The sequence below is a fragment of the Panthera leo genome, chromosome B2 (genome assembly GCF_018350215.1).
Source record: "Panthera leo isolate Ple1 chromosome B2, P.leo_Ple1_pat1.1, whole genome shotgun sequence".
Lineage (NCBI taxonomy): Eukaryota > Metazoa > Chordata > Mammalia > Carnivora > Felidae > Panthera > Panthera leo.
The window spans coordinates 112089980-112115203 of NC_056683.1; the positions used below are offsets into that span (position 1 = coordinate 112089980).

The 25224-nt window shown below is 36.0% G+C and overlaps 1 protein-coding gene across 1 annotated transcript in view; it reads left to right on the forward strand.

Annotated features, from left to right (window-relative positions):
• Positions 1-25224, forward strand: part of RNF217 (ring finger protein 217) — a 121793-nt gene that overhangs the window by 88582 nt on the left and 7987 nt on the right. Inside the window, exons 3-4 of the mRNA XM_042939748.1 lie at positions 2503-2667; positions 24640-24841. Of these exons, the coding sequence (XP_042795682.1) occupies positions 2503-2667; positions 24640-24841 (367 nt within the window). The remainder of the gene's footprint in view (positions 1-2502; positions 2668-24639; positions 24842-25224) is intronic.

Below are 25224 nucleotides of genomic sequence, written 5' to 3' on the forward strand. Positions count from 1 at the left end.
ATCTTCAGACCAAACAGCATGTAGACAATATAGAACAACAGTGTTGTTGGGGTTGACTATTAATCCTTTTATTATCTTACTCCAGAGCAAAACAATAGTTATTTTAATGTTTTCAGTGAGAGGCAGTAAGCAGTTGGATCTGAATTTAAATTATTCATCTTCATTTGAGAGCTTACTGCGAAACTCTTTTCACAGTTTGCCACCGAGTTCGCGTTGGTGAAGATTGCCACAGGACTTAGCTGTTTATTATGCAAAGTTGGGAGCCTGAGTCCCTGGTGTAGACACCCACGTATCAGATTCTTTATCATTCTGGTACCGTAGGAGAGTCATACGGTTCTAATTGTCTTCATTAGGGATCCATAGGAGTGATAGTTTAGCACTTGGTCACAAAGATCCTTGAACCATTTTGATGTCTGACATCCACAGAGTTAATCCCAGTGTCAAAGTGCCATTTCATTCATTCTTCTGTTCATTTCATAAACACAATCTGACTGATTAAAAAGCAAAGAAGTTTTTTTTCTTATTTGACAGTGCTAGAGGTCAGTGATTTAAAATTATGAATCATGTTGAATAGAAGGGAATTTACTTAAATATTCAAGTCCTGATAATCACAGACGCGTGAGGAAAAACGAGTCTTTCTGACTTCTTCCCCATTTCATTCATTACATGAGAAAGTTACATTCATATGCCTCATGTGATATTTACGTTTATTCCTCATTGTTCAATGACAAGGGGGAGATGATCGTTTTATATTGTTTTATTATCTGGAGTTTACCCACTTCAACTCATTCTTCTTACTTTAAAATGACTATTTAACTTTAATGACCAGAGAAGGCAAAAATGATTACTTTAAATGGCTAAATAGCAACATGCCTCCCTTTTATAACCAAGAAGTCTCCTAATTTCTGTAAATAAAATTTTGAAAAGGATTTTCAACATTCACTTTTTGTTGGTAGTCATGAAGAATTCTGACTTACTGAATAGCTTAACCATGGCTTTGACTTCTATGTTTTTTGTTTTCAAATGCTGAAGAAAGAATACTTTCTTTCTTGCTGGCTTTGGAGCTAGACAAACTTATGTTTAAATTTCTTCTTAAGGCAAACTTGCTACGTTACTTTGGACAAGTTATTTAATCTCTGTGAGCCTTAGTTTCCTTATCTATAAACTTGTGATTCTGTCTACTTTGTAGCATTATTTTGGAGGTAAAAATAAATACTTCATGTCATGCAGTGGTATAAATATTATACCTAAGAGAATTTCAATAAATAAATAGACATGATGTTTAAAATTTTCTGACAAAATAACATTTTGTTTTGATATAAATTAAAAGCAAAAGTACTTTTGTTACTTCATGTTTACATAGGAAGAATATTATCTATTCTTGACATTAGTAAAAACTGCAGTGCTTTGAGTTATAAGATCTGTGATTGTAATTTCTCCTTGGTTAATCTCTATATCGGAAGCTTTGTTGTCAAAAAAAAAAAGTGGTTTTCCAAGAAAATAAGCAGAGATATTGTCAGCAGTTTACCAAAAGAAATTCTAACTAGTTTTCAAAGTGTAGTCAGTAAATTCACTCATGCTGTGTGAAATAATATACAGGAGCACGGAGAATAGTTATCCGTTTTGTTTATATTGAGACATTTTATTCACTTTAATCCAGCAGGGCTGAGAAATCCAAATTATGCCTATATGTTCTTGGAGAGTGAACACCAGAAATATTGTATGAGAATGGGACACCTCACTATCATTCAAAATGAAGGAAGTAAGAAAAATGTCTTCCATATCAAGTGGAAAACAGATATTTTCAATGAACATAAACACATACTCTCACATATACCTCTACATAGTGAAAATGCAAAGACATTTTTTTGATGGATTCCTAGGTACAGGCCACAGGATCACCATACAGATATATTTCTAATAGGATCCTTTGTATTAATTTTATAATTAACCTCCCTTAGATTAATAACAAATGAGACATGTCCTTTATTTTAGATGACATTTACCTAGTAAATGCTGGTATAGTAGTTTATTTGCCAGTGTGTTTTTCATTTGATGGAGCATCTGTGGGGCTTTGATTTTATAAAAGTTAATGAAGCCATTGGTAATAGCAATGGAAACTCCTGGGAAATTGGTTCAAAGAAAATGTGAATTTCAGGGTAGCAGCCTCAGTTTGTAGGTTCAGAGCATTGTGGACTTCAGATCTTACTCTGTGCTTCAATCTAGAAGATTTTCTTAAAGCCAAAATAATTTCCAGAATGTCCCAATGTTTATTTCCAGTATGGTCTACAAACAGCCTTACCATCCATGTCAAAGCAATTCTTTCCTCCTTTAATAATAGAACAGTTACATCTCATTGTAGTGTAATCTTATAGCGGGGTAATATTTTAAGTCTGGACAGATTATAACCTTCAAGCTAATCTCCTCAAGCATCATCATTCTTATCCTCTTAGGAACTGTCAATATGTCTACCAGTGCTTAATGTTACTTTTCCTTATACAGATCCAGTGCCCCACTTGCCAATTCGTCTGGTGTTTTAAGTGCCACTCTCCTTGGCATGAAGGTGTTAGCTGCAAGGAGTACAAAAAAGGGGACAAGTTGTTGCGTCACTGGGCCAGTGAGATTGAGCATGGGCAGAGGAATGCCCAGAAGTGTCCAAAGTGCAAGGTGAGAAAACTAACCTTTGCCCAGAAAATCACTGAACGGTAACATTTACAATATTGAAGTGAATTGTATTGTGTAACTGTTTTAATGCAGGTTATTTGCTGTTTCATTTTAGAAGAGTAATTATATTACATAACTAAATGGAAGATTTTTGCATATAAACGACGTATATTCTTTTTACTTGCATTGTACTTCAAAATTTAAGGAGGCTACATATAATTACTGATTTTAACCTTCAAAGTTTTTATGTTCTAATGGAGAGGTGTGGTGCATCTGGGTGGCTCAGTCAGCGGAGTGTCCGACTTCGGCTCAGGTCATGGTCTCATGGTTCCTGGGTTTGAGTCACACTTTGGGCTCACTGCTGTCGGTGCAGAACCTGCTTCAGCTTCTCTTCCCCTTTCTCTCCCTGACCCTCTTCGGTTCATGTCCACACGTGTGCGTGCTCTCTTTCTCTCAAAAATAAATAAACATTAAAAAAATCTGAATTGTTCAAAAAAAAAACCTAAAACTAAAAATGGAGATGTGTGTATAGGGAAAAGCCGAAATGAAAATAATGTAAAATATTATTTCTAGTTTCCCGCATGTACTATAATCACTATTCAATTATGCAGGCTCTGAGTCCTGCTATCCTTTGCTTTTCTCTCTCTCTTCCATTGCTTATCACTTAAGGATTACATTAAGCTGATCATTTGCTTTTTGTAAATCTGGTACGGTAGAAGCTAATAGCTGAAGTCAGAACTTAGGGATTTTATGAATCCCATTTCTCATTTTTCTCTTGATTATCACGCAGGCAATCAAAAGTTAGTAGGCATTTGAGCTGAGATTTACATGTTGAAAGTCAACCATGCAAACAGCCAGGGAAGGCTCACCTGCAGAGAAATCAGCAAGTAAATCCAGCCAGAAAACTTTGGATTTGCTACTTACAGGATAGGGATCTGTTTAAGTTTGGAGTTTTTCTTTTCTTTTTTTTTTTCCTCAAAGCTCACTTTAGAAACTTATATGTGTGTATATGTATATGTACACTCTTCCGTATGTTTTCCACTTTTTGCCAAATTAATCTTTAGAAATCAGTCTAGTTCCATCTACATTGTTGGAAATGGCAAGATTGCATTTTTTTTTTTTTGATCGCTGAGTAAGACAAATTATCATATGATTTCACTCATGTGGAATTTAAGAAACAAAACAGATTAACATAGGGGAAAGGAAGGAACAATAAAATAAGATAAAAACAGAGAGGGGGGTAAACCATAAGAGACTCTTAAATATGGAGAACAAACTGAGGCTTGCTGGAGGAGAGGAGGGTGTGGAGTGGGCTAAGTGGGTGATGGACATTAAGGAGGGCACTTTTTGGGAGGAGCACTGGGTGTAAGTGATGAATCATTAAATTCTACTCCTGAAAGCAATACTATACTCTATGTTAACTAACTTTAACCTGAAAGAAAAGAAGAAAGAAATCAGTGCAGATTGGGCCTAAGAACAATTTTGCAATTCCTTCCTGGAGACTTAGCACCAGATAAATAAAATTTGACTTCTCAGAAAATTTTTAAAAATTAATCATTTTAAATCCTACTTGAAGTAATAAAGCATATTCTGAAGCCTATTAATGAGCATAAATGTAATGCACAGATTCACTGTATTAGATTCACATACTAGTTTGCACATATAGTAAGTAAAAGTATTGCCTCAAATAACATGTTGCAATCTTAGCAACTGAAAAAACTTTTGAAATAGTTTAGATGACCTGGCTCCTTAAAAGCCATGTCTAAAGATGTTTGAGCTAAAGCTTTCTTTGTTTTCCCTGTGGAAGGCAAATTCATCCACAATTATCGTTTTGATTTTAGAGTTGTTCCAGATCACTGCATCAACTGCTCAGTACACTTCCATTTTTCATACACTGAAGAACAATGAGAAAATGAGGCCTTTCCTCCTTTCTCTTGCCTTTTCAGTTTATTCAAAGCTGCTACTCACTTTCAACTAAATAAAGACCAGTAGGAATTTAGAACTGCTGTTAAGTCATTCTATTTAACACTTTATTCAAAAGTATACTTTTTATTTCTCTGGAACGTTGTAAAAACAATTACCAGTTAGCCTGGCTCCACAACCATATGCTGAATGAGCAGAGCAGCATTGCACATTGAGGAAATTCTGAATGAATTGAGGTAATACATAAAAACATACATTGGTTACTGTAATCCTTCAGTCTAACATTAAGTGGACTCTGATATATAGAAAGAAAAAGCAGCCAACTATAAGGAGTTTTCTGAATGCTCTAACAACTTCCCACAGTTTTAACAAGTATAGATAAACAGTTAAGAGAGAACATCCATACTGGTTGCTTTTTGAAGTAATAGCTAAAATGTTGGGGCTTGAAAAAGAATTAGCTTTTAAATGGCTGAAAGGAAAGGAGCCAAGGAACCACGAAATCCACTTATGTGATAGTGTGTAGCACAGAATCTACTTTCTGGTGAGAATCAGGTTCCATACAATTCATGTCATTTATGTCATATTTTAGGGCATGATTTGAATACAAATGGTTCAGTCTTCCTTTTCTTTTAAGCATATGACTTTATAGCTTTGCATTTTCTTAACTGTGATTTTTGTTGTTGTACCTTAAAATTATTTCCCCCCATGAAACATTAATTCTTATAACAGAAATCCATGAGGAGACACTACTCGATGACTTAATACTTATCTTATACTCCAAGGCTTTGCTTTCATAAATAATCATTTAAATTTATAAATATAAAATGTTGGAAAATAAATAAATATGAAGCAAGTTAAACTAAATGGCTATGAATGCATAGTAGAAATCAGTGTGAAATTAATAGAAGTGAAAATATGTGTATTAAAATGATTTGTTTTCTTTTTTTATGTTTATTTACTTATTTTGAGAGAGAGAGGAGAGAGAGTGAGAGAGAGAGTGTGTGTGTGTGTGTGTGTGTGTGTGTGTGTGTGTCTGTGTGTCTGTGTGTCTGTGTGTGAGCAGGGGATGGGCAGAGAGAGAGAGAGAGAGAGAGAGAGAGAGAGAGAATCCCAAGCAGGCTCCTTGCTCAATCTCTCAAACCATGAGATCATACCTGAGCCAAAACCAAGAGTTGGACACTTAACTGACTGGACACCCAGGATCCCCTAAAATTATTTATTTTCAATTAAAAGAATTAAATTTATAAATATAAAAGAGGAAGATGCTAAGAGTTTATGAAAAAGAACAATTTTGCATAATGCAAGTGAACAAAACAGTTATATATATTTTCATAAGTATCTGCTCTGAATGATAATCAAATGTGTTTAAAATTTTGTTATGGCCAAAGTATTTCGGTATTTTTATACCCTGCATAGGTATATTTTCTTAGATTGATTCATAATTTTAATAATTGTGATTTTTAAATGATTGCTTTGTTTACAAAAGTCCTATAACATAATAGAAATTTGGAAAAGAGAAAAAATTTATCAAGAATCTTGCCTCTCCAGCGTACTCACTATTGTATCTCCTCTGTCTTTCCCCTATTTAAGAAACTTTTTAAAGTTTTAATTGTAGTATGCAGATCATTTGATATTCTTTGTTTTCCCATTTACCATACCAAACCTTTCTCAGGTCACTAAATAGTTTCCATAACAATTGTTTAATTAGCTTATTAACTCTTAAATGCCTTTCTGCTACTGGATACCAAAGCTGTCTTTGTTTGGCTTTAGGGTTAAAAAATATATATTTACATATATATATATATATATGATATAAAAACTAAATAATGTCTTGATGATATCCTGAATATATCTTTTTTCCATATTTTGGACCTTTAAAGATTTTTTTTATTTTTTTAAATTTATTTTGAGAGGGGGAGGGAGGAGCAGAGAAAGGATGAAAGGGAGAAAGAGAAAGGGAGAAAGAGAGAAAGAGAAAGGGAGAAAGAGAATCCCAAGCAGGCTCCGCCATGTTGGCACAGAGCCTGATGGGGGGCTTGAACTCAAGAACCGTGAGATCATGACCTGAGCCAAAATCAAGAGCCCAATGCTTAATTGACTGAGCCACCCAGACACCCCTATTTTGGACCTTTAAAAGCATATATTTCTAAAAATAAACACTGGTTTAAAGGATATCAATGTTTTTAACATTTGGTACATATTGCCAATTTGCTTTCTGAAAAGATTGAAACAGTTTATAATTTCACCAGAAAAAAACTTGAGGACCTGTTTCTATATAAGCATTTCTTATTAGCGTTTCAAGTATTTTTAAATACTTGCTATTTTAATAGTTTAAAAATATTTTATGCTTATATTTTGAATTTCCTTATTTGCTTTTAGATTGAATATAAATTCATGTAATGTTCATTTTGTAATGCTGCTTTTGAGTTTTCTGTGTATCCTTTGCCCATTTGCATGGATCGATCAGGGCATATTTTTTATATCAGATTACATGAGCTCTTTGAAAATAATAACTGCTTTTCTGGCATATTTTCTCTCCTGCCATCTTTTACTCTCTTTTTATATCAATGATGGTTTTCTTTCTTTTTTTATTTTCATTTTTTACTTAATGTGTGTGTGTGTGTGTGTGTGTGTGTGTGTGTGTGCGCACGCATTTAAAAAAATTTTTTTGACCAAATATATCATTCTTTTTCTTTTTGGATGGATATAAAAACACACATCATATTTATATTTACATTCATATTAATGTTTGCATATTTTACACACATATTTTATATATTTATGTATCTTTTATAAATATTTTGCTCCTAAGCTTAGAAAGTTATCTATCATCCAGAAGTTTGATAAACCAGTCTATTTTCTTCCTTTTCTTTTAACTATTTAACTTCTATATATTTTAACTCTTTAATCATAACTTATTGTGATGTTTATTATGCGTTGGATACCTGCACTAATTTTTTCCAAATTAAGATCATCTAACCTAATAGGGTTTATTACATAATTCTCCTCCTACCCATCGATTTGTAATTTTTCCCTAACCATATGTTACATTAATATATGTAAAAGTCTCTCTTATGAGACAAATACTATCTAGTTTCATTTATTGTGGAATTTAAGAAACAAAACAGATGAACATTGGTGAAAGAAAAAAAAAGGAGGCAAGCCATAAGAAAGACTTAAATATAGAGAATAAACTGATGGTTATGGGCGGGGAGATGGGCAGGGGGGATAGACTAAATGGGTGATGGGTACTAAGGAGGGCGCTTGTGTTGAGCACTGGGTGGTATATGTAAGTGATGAATCACTAAATTCTACTCCTGAAATTAATATTACACTATATGTTAACTAACTAGATTTAAATAAAAACTTGAACATAAAAAAAAGTCTCCCTTCTGAACTCCCTAATCTTGCTGCTGCTAATTTTTCAAGGAAGTTCTGTGCTTATATTGTAAGTGTTAAGTGATTTTGCTTTTTGGGCGCCTGGATGGCTCGGTTGGTTAAGCATCCAACTTTGGCTCAGATTCATGATCTTGCGGTTCGTGGGTTTGAGCCTTGCATCGGGCTTTGTGCTGACAGGTTGGAGCCTGAAGCCTGCTTTGGATTCTGTGTCTTCCTCTCTCACTGCCCTCCTCCAACTCACACTCTGTCTCTCTCGCTCTCTCAAAAATAAACATTAAAAAAAATTTAAATGATTTTGCTCTAGTAAAAGGTACCCATCCAAACAAGTTTTGATAGTCTATTAATTTGCAATTTTATTTAGCATTCCAAATAAAACAACCTCTCTTTTATTTGCTTATAAATGTTATGTCTCCCATGAGTTTTTACCATTTCCTCAAGTGAAAAGACCAGTTTAATATGTGGTATAATATTATGAAGAGATCTGACTTATGCTGAGAAATCAAAATTATTTTCATAATTGAATTTTGGCAGATAAACAGAATTAGTGCTAAAATATTTTTCTTCCATATGTGATTAAGATGTTTATTCATAATGTGATTTTTTTAGGGTGAGGTGAAAATATGCAAACATTTCTGGAAGTTATCTATTTATAAGACATTTTTATAAAAAGTTAATAGCAGCATAATAAGATTAACTTTACTTAGCTTTTTTTTATTTGACAGAGAGTGAGAGCATATGAGCGGGGGAGAGGGAAAAGGGAGGGAAAGAGGAGAGAGAATTTTAAGCAGGTTCCATGCTCAGCACAGAGCCAAATGTGGGGCACGATCCTACGACCCTGGGATCATGACCTGAGCCAAAATTAAGAGTTAGATGCTCAACTAACTAAGCCACCCAGGCATCCCTACGTAGCCATTTTTATTTGAATTTCATTGCTTCTTAATTTATAATTCTCTACTTGAGACACTATTTTTTTTTCTTAAAAACATATTTCCTGTCTTATATAAATTCTTAGCCTATAGAAAATGTATGGTAATTTTAAAATGTCTTTTGTGAACATAGTTACTACAAAATTAAGTCTAATTTATGATACTTTTTAGTTTAAGTTTATTTTTTTAATGTTTATTTATTTTTGAGAGAGAGACAGACAGAGCATGAGTCAGGGAGGGGCCAAGAGAGAGGGAGACACAGAATCCAAAGCAACTCTAGGCTCTGAGCTGTCAGCACAGAGCCCGACATGGGGCTCGAACTCATGAGCCAAGCCGTGAGATCATGACTTGAGCCGAAGTCGGATGCTTAACCAGCTGAGCCAACCAGACGCCCCTAGTTTCACTTTAAAGCAAGTAGGGGATTTCAGTTTTGTTAGAAGTATTAGAATATTTGTTCAATTTCATGTAAAAGTTCATCTTGAGACTATGTCTTACAGCACAGATTAGATATCAAAAAGAGTTAATAAGAAAAAGAATTGCTAATCCAAAGAAAATGAAAAGTGAGATGCACACCCAAAAGTTAACAAACATAAGATTATACACTACAAAACAAATGAATAAACATATTTTATAAGCAATTTCACATATACACTTTAGATTTAAATTGTACTGAAGTTTTTTGGAAACAATATTGAGTCAAATGGTGCTTCTTTATACTGTGGTGAAAACAAAATTTATCATCTTAACCATTTTTAAGTGCAAATAGTGTTTTTTTAAGTTTTCATTTAAAAGTTCAAAATACTTGGTGTGCTGGGTGGCGCAGTCAGTTGAGCCTCTGACTCTTAATTTCAGCTCAGGTTGTAAACTTACAGTTTGTGTTTAAGCCCCACATTCGAGGCCCACTGTCAGTGTGGAGCCTGCTTGGGATTCTCTCTCTTCCTCTCTCTCTGCCCCTCCCCCACTTGCATGCACATGTGGGCTCTCTCTCTCAAAATAAATAAACTTTAAACTTAAAATAAAAGTTCAAAATACTTAAACTATTCTAGTGTATATACTCATTATGGTTCTTTAATGGTTCTAAATTAAAAGCAAAAAAGAAAGTTATCTATTTTATTGTTTCCTTTTTTCCAGAAAGTGGCTACCGCATACAATTTTATTGTAGAACAAATACTTTTTAAAGAGTCTGTCTAGGGGCACCTCGGTGGCTCAGTGAGTTGAGTGTCTGACTCTTGATTTCAGCTCAGGTCATGATCCCAGGGTCGTGGGATCAAGCCCTGCATTGGGCTTCACACTGAGTGTGGTCTCTGCTTGAGATTCTGTCTTTCTCTCCCTCTGCCCCTCTCCCCTGCTCACATTTGCACTCTCTCTCTCTCTAAAATAAAAATAAATAGTCTGTTTATTTTAGGAAATTTTAAAATCAATATTTAATTCATTAAGAAATGCGTGTCAGGTGATAGGAAAACCCCCGCTGCCCAGCTGGATGTTTCTAAAGGCATGAATCATTGTAGATTTCAAAAGAAACATTAGAAATCTCTAATATTATTGTCTAATGTTTTAATAAGCTTCACTAAAGGTAAAACAGTTGTGAAGCCTTGAAGAATGTGAGAACTTTTCAAAAATGATTAATGATCCAATCCTCTGGTTGTTGCAAAAACAGTTTAATATTAGTCAATTTGTGCTACTTATCTTAACCAGACTTTGACTGTTAGCCATATCATGTTTTTCTTTTGTGCAGTTTTGAATTGTTAAAATTCCATTTTTTCAAAGGCCAGATTAATGCCTTCTGAGTATATTTATTAAAAGAAATATACTTTGTTTTTTTAAGTTTATTTATTTTGAGAGAGAGAGAGAGAGAGAGAGAGAGAGAGACAGGGAGCTGGAGAGAGATATGGAGAGAGACAGAATCCCAAGAAGGCTCCACACTGCCAAGCACAGAGCCTGAGGCTCACACTCACCTGATACTCAAACTCACAACGTGAGATTATGACATGAGTCAAAACCAAGAGTCGGACAATCAACGGTTTGCACCACCCAGGTACCCCTGAGTATCTATTGTTTTAACACGTGTACTTTCAAAATAGAGGTGAACACACCTTCAGACCCTTTAATCCAATAACTTGAGGCAGGCCAGTTTAAAGCAAGCAGGAAGTTAAAGTTAAACAATTGTATAAAGAAAGCAGTATGTATAAAGGAAGTGTTATCTCTTCAAAAATATTTCTGAAGCAAATATTATAATATGTTAACATTATTAAATGCAGGTGGTGTGGGGCGCCTGGGTGGCTCAGTCGGTTAAGCGGCCGACTTCGGCTCAGGTCACGATCTCGCGGTCCGTGAGTTCGAGCCCCGCATCGGGCTCTGTGCTGACAGCTCAGAGCCTGGAGCCTGTTTCAGATTCTGTGTCTCCCTCTCTCTCTGCCCCTCCCCTGTTCATGCTCTGTCTCTCTCTGTCTCAAAAATAAATAAACGTTAAAAAAAAAAAAATTAAATGCAGGTGGTGAATCCATGTATTGTCTGTTACATTATTAACTTTAATTTTTTAAATGTTTGTAATAGTCCATGATTAACAATAAGTAAAATCTAACAAGGGAACTGAAGGAATATAACATCTTAGCTTTCTGGACCCATTTGAACCATCTCTATTTTCCTACACAACCTCTAAGGATTTGGCTCTTACATTTTTTTCCTTCCTCAAATACAAGTTGAATGTTGCTCAGCATACTGGGCTTTTCTAAAGCAAAATTAGTGTCAGTATTTCTCAAAATGGTCAGTTTTTTTTTTAATTTGGAAAAATGAAGGGGAATTCCTTAAACATTCCTCCTCCAAATTACCTTGTCACTTAATGTCAGATAAGACAAATATTTAAATAAACATTTGTGTAATGTGGTACAAATCTAGTCACAGGTGACTAGATTACCTGTAGGTGACCACCTTAATTTTCTTCTTGTATAAATAATCTCACATCTCTCTTTAGGACACTTTATAAGACATTGAATAGAGATGATTAATTGGAAATTGTACATTGATTAATGGGTAAATAAGTCATTTATTTTATTCCAGAGTCAACATAGTTCCTATTTTTAGGTAACAGGACAGTCACTTTTCTTAAAAAAAAAAAAAAAAAAGTACCAGGGTACCTGGGTGGCTCATTTGGTTAAGCATCTGACTTTTCATCTCAGCTCAGGTCATGATCTCATGGTTCTGAGATCAAGCCCCACATCGAGCTCTGCTCTGGGTGTGGAGTCTGCTTATGTTTCTTTCTCTCCCTCTCCCTCTGCCCCTCCAGCCAAACTATTAACAAGATGTGCTGAATTCTCATATGACATCTGTATTTTATTCATAAAAATGCCTTGGTATAATACTTTGTGGTGTTAGCACAATTATAATAATAATAATAATACTAAGATATATTATTTACTACATGTCAGTCTCCATTATAGTTTTAGACATACATTGTCTCATCAAATCCTCAGATACGATACTAAAACGATAGATTTCAATGTGCCGTCCAGATCTTAATTGTTAAATGCCTTTTGAGAAAACTTTAAGATATTACACAGTAATAATAAAATGATAGGCTCAGTAGCATATAAGTTACATTTGTTGTTTCATTTAAACCTCCAAAAAAGTACTGAGGAAAGGGTAATTACCACCATTTCAAGATGTAGAAACTGTTGGAATGAGGTTAAGTAACTGGACCAAAAAGTAGGCAGGGGAAAGTGAATTATGTTCATTCATAATTTATTGTGAATTTGGAATTAAGGGAATTTACTTGTCATGATGTTTCCCTTCAAATATTTTTTTCTCTTAAATCCTATAATACAGTGCTGTAGGCAAGAATGTATTGATTCAGAGAAAATGATTAATTTGCTCCTGTTCACATAAAATTAGCTCAAAAGCTATGTCTGTGGGCTCTTATGTCTGAGCTGTAGCTGCGTGGTCCTGTGGTTGCTGAAGAAAGAATTTGGTGAATATAAATGTTGGCTCTTATAGATGATCCTGCAGTTCTCTAGCACTTCACACATCCCTACAAACGCACTCCAGGGGCTCTCAAAATGCACCCATTCAATAGACGCTTTTCCACAGGAGACATCCAGATGGCCAACAGACACATGAAAAGATGCTCAAACGTCACTTATCATCAGGGAAATACAAATCAAAAACCACACTGAGATACCACCTCACACCGGTCAGAGTGGCTCAAATGAACAAATCGGGAGACGATAGATGCTGGCAGGGATGTGGAGAAATGGGAACCCTCTTGCACTGTTGGTGGAAATGCAAACTGGTGCAACTGCTCTGGAAAACAGTGTGGAGGTTCCTCAAAAAATTAAAAATAAAACTGCCCTACGACCCAGCAATGACGCTACTGGAAATTTATCCAAGGGATACAGGAGTGCCGATGCAGAGAGGCACATGTACCCCAATGTTTATAGCAGTGCTTTCAACAATAGCCAAATTAGAGCCTAAATGTCCATCAACTGATAAATGGATAAAGGAGATGTGGTTTATATATACAATGGAATACTACTTGGCAATGAGAAAGAATGAAATCATGCCATTTGCAGCAACGTGGATGGAACTGAAAGATATTATACTGAGTGAAATAAGTCAATCAGAGAAGGACAGGTGTCATATGTTTTCACTCATATGTGGATCTTGAGAAACTTAACAGAAGACCATAGGGGAAGGGAAGGGGAAAAAAATAGTCATAAACAGAGAGGGAGCAAGGCAAACCATAACAGACCTTTAAATACAGAGAACAAACTGAAGGTGGATGGGGGAGTGGGGGAAAGGGGAAAACGGGTGATGGGCATTGAGGAGGACACTTGTTGGGATGAGCACAGGGTGTTGTTTGTAAGTGATGAACCAAGGAATCTACCCCAAAAACCAAGAGCACACTTTACACATTGTATGTTAGTCAATTTGACAATAAATTATATTAAAACAAAATTGTGCCCACTCAAACAATAAAATATCTTCTTCATGGCTCCCATCTCACACAGAACAAATGCTGATAATAACCATATGACTTGTCACATTCTGGACACACTTCTGCCCCATTATTCCTCTAGCCTTATCTTCTACTTCATTCAAGCTCCTCCAACCACATCACCTTCCTTGCTCTTCTTCAAAACCATCAGCATGTTCCCTTCTCAGGCTCTCCATACTTTCCCCAGCTATCTGCATGGTCAGTTCTCTCCCTTCATGTCTTTCAGCCAAATTCATCTTCCCAGCAATCACCTTCCCCTATATCAATATGTAATATGCCCTTACATGCTTTATTTTTTCCCCATAGCTCCATTTTAATTATCACTATGTAAAATAGTGGATATATTTTGCAGCCAAAATAGAAGATTATTGAATGAATAAATGCCATTTTTCTTTCCTCCTTATAAGGACTTTTCATGAGAGCCCATTATGTGCTCTGCAAAATTGGGTCCTTTTTCTCATGAAACTCACAGAAGGGAAGACACAGGCATTATTACACTGACAATGATCAAACACTTGTACTTCAGTAGGGCTTTGCATAGAGTATTACAAGAAAGTTCATGGTAAAAGGAATATCTCATTCATCTTGGGGAATCCAGGGAGAGCTAGATTGTTGAGGATTATTGGATGGATTTTGGCATGAGAAAATGTTATCCAAGAGTGAGATTATTACAATAAAAGTACAAGGGCACAGAGCATGGAAATGTTTGCTGTGTGCAGGAACCACAAGCACTTTGTGGTTCCCTGAGAGTAAAGTTCACATAAGGAAGTGGTGAAAGGTGGGGCTGTAGAAACAAACAGAAGTCTGGGCTTTACATGCAATGTTAAGAAACTTGGATTTTGGCCTCCAAACTGGAAAGTTGTAGGCAGGGAAATGGTATTATCAGATTTATATTTTAGGTTTGTTGCCATTGATTCTATGAAGGTAGTTGTAGACATCTAGAGGAAATGATGAAAGTCTGAGCTAAGCTAGTGGTCAAGAGGCTGGAGAAGAAGAAAAGGATTAGACAAATATCGTGGGGCTAAAACTGTCTGATCATGAGAATTAGATGTGGATGAACAATGTAAAGAGAGGATAACCACCTCTTCGGAAGGATAACCACCCCTTAGTTTGGGTATCTAAATGGGTGGTAATACCATGAATTGAGGTAAAATAATGGAGCTTGACCTCATTTTATTTTGTTGTCATTGGGATGGGGGCCATGGAATGATGATGAGTTGGTTTTCCTATTTGACTTTGAAATGGCTGTAAGGCATATAAGTGTATATGACCAACAAACAGTTGTTACATGAGTCTATAGCTCAGAAGTCAGGTCCACAGTGGAAGTGAAGAAATGAGATCCATTGGAGGGAAGTTGGAACCATTTGTATATGGAAGAGATCCCCCAAAGAATATGTGCAAAGTGGTGAGTCATTGGTAGAATTAAGGAATAAGTGAAGAAATGGGAACCAGAGAGAGAAAAGAGGAGAACCTGGAAAAAAGGTGGTGTTGAAGGAAGATTATATCAAAAATCAGAAGGAAGTAGTGATCAACCAACTAAATGCCACTGAGAGATATGTTAAGAATAAAAAACATGTTCATTAGATTTGGCATTTAGAGGGTCATGGATAATACTCATTTGTTCTTTCAGTAAATATTTATTGAGAACATGCTATTTGATAGGACCTGTGCAAGTCCCCTTAATGAAAAGAACAAAGAAGATGTATGTGATCTAGGGCCCTTTGAGATCTTATTAACTGGGAGAGTAGAGCATTTGAGTAGAAGGATACAGAAAAGAGTTTTAAAATGTAGAGTGAGAAATGCTGGGACAGGACTAGCATAGGTGGCTTCTCCTTTCATGGATATGGTGCCAAGAATATGCTGTGCTGGGAATGTATTCCCTAACCCTGGGGCCTCTTAACTGGTGAGATGCTACTTGTCCTTCACTGCTCAGATCAATGTCACTTTTTTGGAGAAGTCTCTTCTGACCCTTAGACCAGACCAAGCTCCTCCTATTAAGTGTTCTCTTTATACCTTGTCCCTTTCCCTCATAGCATTTGTCATAGCTTATGAGTGTTTATTTGTACTATTGATTAATGTCTGTCTACACCTCAGACAACCAACTCCTTAAGTCCAGGAGCCATGTCAGATTTTATCAGTGAACAAATATATAGTTGTTGAGTAAGTGAATGAATGAATGAATGAATGAATGTTTTCTGAGAATGACAACTGATTTGGATGTATCAGTAACATAGGGTTGCAGTCAACTGAGGAAGGATTAAGAGGTGAATAAGAAAAGCAGTGAGTATAGAGTATTCTCTTTTAAGAAGCCTGGAGAAATGGAAGGATGGGGGTAATCACTGGCCACAAGGTCATGCAGAATTACAGGAAGGATTTGTCAGGACAGAGACACCTGAGGCTATTGTCTCAGGACACCTGAGCTATTGGCAGGCTAAGGGGTGTACTGTCACTGGGGGAAGGGATGAAGATGAATGAAGGAGGGGAGAACTGGCATCTGAAGATTTTTGAGAACATGGGGCACAGGGTCAAGGAAAGTATGGGAAAGAAGAGGGAAGAAAACTAGGGGCTAATTTATAGTACAGTTGCCCCCTGGGGAATAAACGTTGGGCAGTATTCTACACTCTTCTTCAAAGAATTTGTCATCATGAGTCAATCATAAGATTTAACTTGAGAAAGAATGAAATATGGCCTTTGGTAGCAACGTGGATGGAACTGGAGAGTGTTATGCTAAGTGAAATAAGTCATACAGAGAAAGACATAACATATGATTTCACTCTTATGTGGATCCTGAGAAGCTTACCAGAAGACCATGGGGGAGGGGAAGAAAAAAAAAAGGTTAGAGAGGGAGGGAGCCAAAACATAAGAGACTCTTAAAAACTGAGAACAAACTGATGGTTGATGGGGGGTGGGAGGGAGGGGAGGGAGGGTGATGGGTATTGAGGAGGGCACCTGTTGGGATGAGCACTGGGTGTTGTATGGAAACCAATATGACAGTAAACTTCATATTGAAAAAAAAAGATTTAACTTGAAATATATATGAAATTCTCTATAACAAATTCTCTATAACAAACCAGTGCACTGGAGGACAACTAAAGTTATCAGGCAGAATATTGGCTTTAAAAAGCTAACAGAGTAGGAAACAACAAATAATTTTGCAATCAACGTCTTATTTGTTTTTTGCAATGTAGTCTACCATAATGAGGTGAACACTTTTAGTTTGATATGACAGATGAGAATTCATTTCACTTATGTATGCCTTTCCTTCTCCTTCCAATTTTTTTCCTCCAAGTTTTTGATAGTTATTACTTTAGTTCTTCTTTTGATTATCTTTTACCTTTAAATGATGTGCTCAAACTTCTGTTCAGTATTCTAACAACGTTAGATGATATATGACGATCTAGCCCTCCTATAATTCTTTATGCTTCTTCCTTATTTCCCATTTTCTGTAAGCTGTAACTGTTTTTATATTGTTAATAACATTCACATTCTATTCTAATGTAATATTTAATACTTCTGTTTTTCCTAAAGGATGATTTTAACATTTAAAAACCAACTGGGCATTTCCATAATCGAGAACATATAATTATGGATTTAGGAGGATTTAGGATTACATTTCCTTTTCTACGAGTTCACAACTTCTAGGAAAAACGCCCCTAACATCCTTGCTCCCTATCAATTACTTAATTGTGCCATATTTTGTTGCAACTCATATTTGTAACTAATATGCCTTTTGTTTTGTTTTTCCTGAAAGTTCTCATTGTTTTTCCTCTATTGAGAGTAGAAATACCCACTTTGTTTATCATATTATTTAATATATAGCTCCTCAGGAATTTTATTGCTTGGTATATTCAAAAAATTGTCATGTTTTGAAGATGTTCTTGAAACCAACTGACTTCCTATTCTACATTGAACTGATTGTTTTCCAGCTGTCTCTCTGAGAGTTCTTACACCATTTTTTTGTATGTTCTTAAATTGCATTTTCTTGAATTTCACATTTAGTTAATGAAGTGCTTCCTTAAGTGATGGCCACAGAAAAGGTAGAGTCTTAGCATCTCTGGCACTGTTTTATTTTTGCCCTCATATATTTTTTATTTTATAGTTGGACAGTATTTCTAGGTTCAAAATTGTAATATTTTTAACAGACCCTTGAAGGCTTTGTGTATATGTTTGGTTTTTTAAATTTCCTATTTTATGGAGAATTGGTTCAGTGAGCTAAGTAAAGAACTGAGCATCACTTAGGGGATTTTTTTCAACTTTCCTCATAATTGCTTCTAGTTGATTGTTCCAGATATCAAACGCAATCAGGGCAAACACATATATAAAAATACTTTTAAACATAAATAGAGTAAATTATTTATTGGTGACAATAATAATGTAACAGTTAATTTAGTCATCACTTACTGCTTTAGGAATAAAATAAGCCTTCATTTCTTGGTGAAAATAGAGATAAATACTTATGAGCAGATGTGTACTGATTTTATTATAAAATGGGTTCAATATTTGGCAGTTCTTGGGGCTTCTGGGTGGCTCAGTCGGTTGAGCGTCTGACTTCGGCTCAGGTCATGATCTCGCAGTCTGTGAGTTCGAGCCCCACGTTGGGCTCTGTGCTGCCGGCTCGGAGCCTGGAGCCTGCTTCTGATTCTGTCTCCCTCTCTCTCTGCCCCTCCTCCACTCATGCTCTATCTCTCTCTCTCTGTCAAAAATAAATAAACATTTTTTTAAAAATTATATTTAGCAGTTCATTTATTGTTATTCTTTCACCTTATGATTTAAGTAGAATCTGTATAAAAATTAGTAGCTGAATTCTACTTCTATTTTTCAGGTACTTTGTGGACATTTTATTAAACAAAATGTAAACAACTTGAGGACAGCAGATACTAATATATGTATGTATATATATATGTGTATATATATATATATACATATATATGTATGTATATATATGTATATATATATATGGTTTTATGATTAATATCTTATTACAGGTGTTAATATGTCCTATGAAGAATGTCATAGACTCAAAAAGGGTCCACATTGTCATTTCTAACTATAAAGTGGACTTAATATCAAGCTCTTTTCAGAAGAAATATCTGGCATATTCTGAACATTTCATTTCATGACTTTTAAGTGTACAGAGGTCTAAGCAACATTTAGTGTTTAAATTTTCAACTTTTTAAGTATTAGCCACTCTTATTTATTACAGATGGAGAGAAGAAACCCTTTGAGTAGTAACAAATCCAATGATAGTTGTGATTTATTTATGAGTGGTCAGTTTAATCTCATGGCTTAGTAGTATTTTGTCTGTCATATTCTGTCTCTGTCTCTTAAGCAAAACCAGAATTTTGATGCTAAATTAGTTTGTTTTGTAGCAGAGCTAAACTGATGAATGTTTTGAAGCAATTATACCAAGTAAAAACAGCTGCATTGAAGAATAAAGTGGCCTTTAAGTAAATATAATTTAAAGCTATGTTTTAAGGCTTTATGTTCTAAAAACAAAGATGGAATTGACAAAGTGTGACCTTTAAAGATACACTCAGGGAACTCATTTAGCATATAAAATTTATTATCCCCTGTGTGTTTGGAGTTCAAAATTACAACTCGCTTGTCAAATGTGAAAAGTAGTGTCTCCTATTGCACATTAATTTGCATTGTGTCAGTTCATTTCTCTGTAATTATCAAATTATAAATTATATATAATCAAGAGATAGTTGCACTATCACTAGTAATAAAGGAAACACTGTGTACTTGAGGTAAATTATGAAACTACTTTTTCGTGATTAAATCATTGCCTGTCTTGTGTAAGATATTCAAATTAATCTATAGAACTGTATAATCCTGCAATGTACAAGGTTACTATGGAGTTTAGAATTATATCACTTCCTGTGCAGAAAGATTATTGGGCTAACAGTATTTTAGTTGTCTGCTGTGCTCAGAATACTATTTTAGAATTAAGGAAAGGGGCGCCTGACTGGCTCAGTAGGTACAGCACGTGACTCTTGATCTTGGGGCTGGGAGTTCGAGGCCCGTGTTGGGTGTAGAGATTACTTAAAAATAAAATCTTTAAAAAAAGAAAAAAGAAAGAAAGAAGGAAAGACTGTTAAAAGAAACTAGAAATTAGTCTTTGTCATTTAAATTAAACAATAAATATGCAACATAAAGATTTTTAGAACCCAGTGAAGCAGTGTTACAAGCAAATATAAAGTAGCGACAATTGTATGTGAAATTTGGAGCCAGATGAACTGTCAGTGACAAGTTTCACTTATTAGTACATGTTTCCTGTCAGAAATAGTTTTGAGATTGTGTTACAGAAAGAATGTAAATTGGTCCAGAGAGCAGCTAAAGCAAGCAGTGAGACTCAAGATAGGCCTCATGCGTGAGAGCAGACATGTTTGTTTGACTAGCACGGAGATTGTGCTGTCACTTAGCAAAGGATACTGTTGACCCCCTGGTTTTATCTTTAAGTTTATAATAAGAGGCTAGTTAGCATAATAAAGAAACAGACATGAATCAAAATCCTTTCTCCATTCACTCATGCAGACTACATTTCTGAGCTCAGGTTATGAATAAGAATGCCAGTCTCATGGTGTGGTTATGAGGCTTTAAGGTGCTAATCTGTGTACAATGCCCGGCACATAATGGGCTCTAAACAAATATCAGTCCTTTTCCCTTTAGAGGTCGCATACAGCACCATGCCCTGTGATCAGGAAATTTGTTAAGCTTTATTATCCCCGCTTAAAGATCAAATACAATATACAGTCAACAAGTCGAGGATACAATGAAATAACCTTTATTTTGGGTGCTCAGCAGTTGTCTCTGAACATGTCTTCTCCTAGTGCTTAGGTGCTTTAAAGCAAGATCAGGAATAGTTCAAGGGGCCACTAAGGCCTTTGGCCTATATTATTCCTTCATGCCATCTACTATTAAATGGCTGTGGTCACAGGAATTGTTCTTCAGAATCGTTCACAGAAACAAGCACAGCAGAGGGGAAGCACTGGACCCAGGGAGAAATAATCAGGAAGCTAAAGAGCCGAGCCTCAGAGACCCTCACCCGTACAAGTTCCTTCTTGGGCCTTGTAGCTAATTTGTGCAGTGGGCTCTTGAACAACATAGATTTGAACTGTGCAGATTCACTGTAAATATATTTTCTCTTCCTTACGATTTTCTTAATAACATTTCTCCTCTGTAGCTTACTTCATTGTAAGCATACAGTATGCTAATACATATAACACATAAAATATGTAGTAATCAACTATGTTATTGATAAGGCTTCTGGTTGACAGTACACTATTAGTAGTTAAATTTGGGGGGAGTCAAAAGTTATAGACAGATTTTTTACTGCAGGGAGGAAAAAAAGAAAAAGAATTAATATAATTTAAAAAGATGAAGTGGTCAATAGGAAAAGCAAGTTTTGCTTCTATTGACGAATAACAAATTCTGTTGGTTTGTTTAGTAACTCTTGACCAGAGATGCTCATATGCATTTGGCCACAAGCTAGCCCTTGCCTATCTAGTTTAGCATCAACCTAAGGATCACCTATATGAAAATATAAAAAAGGGAACCACCTGACAATCAGGAGGTGTGCAGTTACTTTGAGCAGGTATTTGATTTCTCACATTTTTAGGTGGGCAAAGGGGAAGGGGTAGATGGAATCAGTATTATTGATCTGACTCAGTATGTGCCAATGGGTTAGGCACCATATATATATATTATCACACTTTTATTCTCATGTAAGTAATATTACCTAAATTGAAGCAAGAAGTAACCTCTTTTTATAGAGTTTGTGGAGCCAGAATTCAAACACAGGGCTTCTTGGGGTCAAAGCCCAGGTTTTTCCAACCTCCCTAATGAGCCTAGGTTTTACCTGCCAAGGATCAGCTACTGGGGGGGCAGGGGGGAATGGACATTTAACCTATAATCCACCTAATGTTTGTTTGTTTGTTTGTTTTTTAAGTTTATTTATTTTGAGAGAGACATAGACAGCGTGAGTGGAGGAGGGGTAGAGAGAGAGAGAGAGAGAGAGAGGGGAGAGAGAGAATCTCAAGTAGGCTCCGTGCTGCCAGCGTAGAGCCCTATGGGCTCAAACTCACGAAACCATGAGATCATGACCTGAGCCAAAACCAAGTGTCACCCACTTGGTGCCCACCCAGGTGCCCCACAGCCTGCTGATTTTCAATCCCCAAGGTCTTACCAGCCACTGAGTAGACTTTTCTTTCTTCGTTCTCATTTGTTCTCATTTGTTAAGTGCCTGCTGGGGGGTAGTCATTGTGCTGCCTGTAGGATACTGCCCCCCATGTAGTTATTACTTCTTCAAAATGGTCATCATCACCTACAGACTCCAGTAGGTAGAAAGGTAAATAGGTGGATAACAGATGGTAGGTAGGTAGGGATGTAGATGGATGGATGGATAGATGGATAGAGGATGGGTTCACGAATATGTGTATTGCTCAAATGAAAGTTTCACCATTACTATGATTTCTATCTGTTGTTATTTTGAAAGCACCTGGAGGTCCTTCTAAAAATTCATATTGTTCTTTAAAATTGAAGTTAAAAATTTTAGTTATTTAATCAATAAAACTGAAAGACTACATATAATTTGGAGCTAGCAACTTCAAAAACTTAAAAAATTTTAATTTCAAAAACTGCAGAATAAGGTTATATTTTGTAAATTTCTTTATCTCCAAAATTTTCCCTTTAAAAAAAAATATTTTGAGAGAGAGAGCGTGTGTACAAGCTGGGGTGGGAGGGGGAGGGGCAGTGTGGGAGAAAGAGAGAAAGAGAAGAGATAATCCCAAGCAGGGTCCACGCTTAGTGCAGAGCCTGACATGGGGCTTGATCCCGTGACCCTGGGGTCATGACCTGAGCCAAAATCAAGAGTTGGACACTTAGCTGACTGTACCACCCAGGCACCCCTGTCTCCCAACTTCCTAGTTTCTATTTTCACATTAAATATCTTCCCTTTTACCTGGGTGATTTTTTTTTTCTCATTTCCATAACCATTGAGAAGTTTTTGAATAATATAAATATAACTGCACTAATACAGAAGTTCAGGGACGTACCTTGTGCATCAAGGGAAGGAGAGGAGGATTTCAAATGAAATGTGTAAAGTTGGGGAACCTGGCTGGCTAAGTCTATAGAACAACTCTTGATCTCAGGGTTGTGAGTTTAAGCCCCATGTTGAATGTAGAGTTTACTTAAAAAAAAAAAAATGTGTAAGGGTGCCTGGGTGGCTCAGTTGGTTAAGCAGCTGACACTTGATTTCAGTTCAGGTCATGATCTCACGGTTTGTGGGTTTGAGGCCAACATCGGGTTCTATGCTGTCAGCAGGGAGCTGGCTTGGGATTCTCTCTCTCTCTCTCTCTGCCCCTCCCCTGCTCTCTCTTTGTCTCTCTCTGTCAAAATAAACAAATAAATAAAAACTTTTTAAAAAATGTATAAAGTTGTGGGACTGTGGCTATAGCTTCACTGAAAAGTCAAGTGGCCAATGGTGGGTTTCACTCACGTTAGTTGTGAAGTTCCCGGTTGTATTAAAACACTCACTGACACAACCGTTCCAAAGCAAAGTCATGGATAGAAATTTACAATAGTCAGAATGGTATTGGGGACATTTTAAATAAATTTTCTAAGCAAAGAACTTGTATATAAATATAAATAATATAAATAAATGAGAACAAGTGGTATGCAACTTGGATGTAGTAAATGCCTACTCGATAGTGAAATGGGAAGACTTTCTGGTGATCCCGTTTTAATCATATAAGAGTTGGACTGTGTAACCAAATCTTTTTCTTTTTTTAATGAAATAATGTTAAGTTCTTTTTCATGGTTTTTCACCTAACAAAGGGTGCATATACTTGAATGAAAGATGGCTCCAATTGTATGCAGTGTCCACAAGGATTCTGAGCCAAGTATCCAATTATATCTCAAGAAATAATATCTTTATTGTAACATGGCCTCAGTGTTTCAGACAGTGACTCTACACTGTTACATTATGGGTTAAGCTGTATTTACATGTAACTTGACTGCAACAATAGAGGAAGATGCTTAGTTTTACAGATGGCGTTGTATAAACAGTCCTGTAAAGGTACTTGCAAATGACATTAGAGTTGGAAACTGAAAGGGTATTGTGAATACACTTACAGCTGCTATCATTTCCTTCCTCAAAGAAAGGGGCTTGGGGTGCCTGGCTGGCTCAGTTGATAGAGCATGTGACTCTCGATCTCAGGGTTGTGAGTTGAAGCCCCGTGTTGGGTATAGAGATTACTTTAAAATGACATCTTAAAAAAAAAAGTCTGTTCCTTGATATTTATGCATAATTTCTACATAATCCTTTCTCTTAAGGAATATTCTTTATCTCTTCTTATTCCTCAAGTCACCTCATTCTTGCTGATCACAGCACAAATAAAATACACTTTCACAGCATTTTAAATCGCCTCCTAACCATTGAATTAGGTGTATGTATAGAAAGATAAGTAAGTTTTTGGGGGGATGTGTGTGTTTATATGTTGGTCAAAATAAGCCAACAGCTTGAGTACCTGAAATCTAGTTGAGATTTATGCATGTTAAAATATTTGATACAAATAGTCTTGGAGAGTGTCATTATAAGTAAACTGACAGCCTCACAAATTCTATGTAAGGCTTTTGTTTTGGTGAAACTTGTGTCACTCAATAACATTTGCCAGATTTTACTTTTAAAAAAATTGTAATAACGTTTCTTTGTCTTTTCCTCTGTCACCGATACAGATCCACATCCAGAGAACTGAAGGATGTGACCATATGACCTGCTCACAATGTAACACTAATTTTTGTTACCGATGTGGGGAAAGATACCGCCAGCTCCGGTTCTTTGGAGACCACACTTCAAACCTCAGTATATTTGGATGCAAATATCGCTACCTCCCAGAGAGACCTCATCTAAGGAGATTAGTGCGAGGGTCGGTCTGTGGTGAGTGTCCGGCATGATTTATAGGAATGCTTTCTGGGAAGGAAGCAGTGATAAGAGAACCCAGAGATATAGTAGCCATGGTAATTCTGAGCACCTATCAGGTATTCTGGTGGGGACTTCACCCCAAAACAGGAGGAAGATATTTTCTCTGTTTTTGAGTTTAGAATGGAAATTTAAATTTGTTAGCAGGACACAATTTATATGAGCAAACAGATTTTGTTTGAAAAACAAATTATTAATTACACTGCAGAAATGTGAAGCCATTAGTCTTTTAATTTCTGAAGCCTTATCGTAAGCCATTTGATGAGAGGGACAATGTCACCTTCATTTTCCTACTGGCAATACCTAGCAATGGGTCTTACATGTATCCTCTATTCATTCAT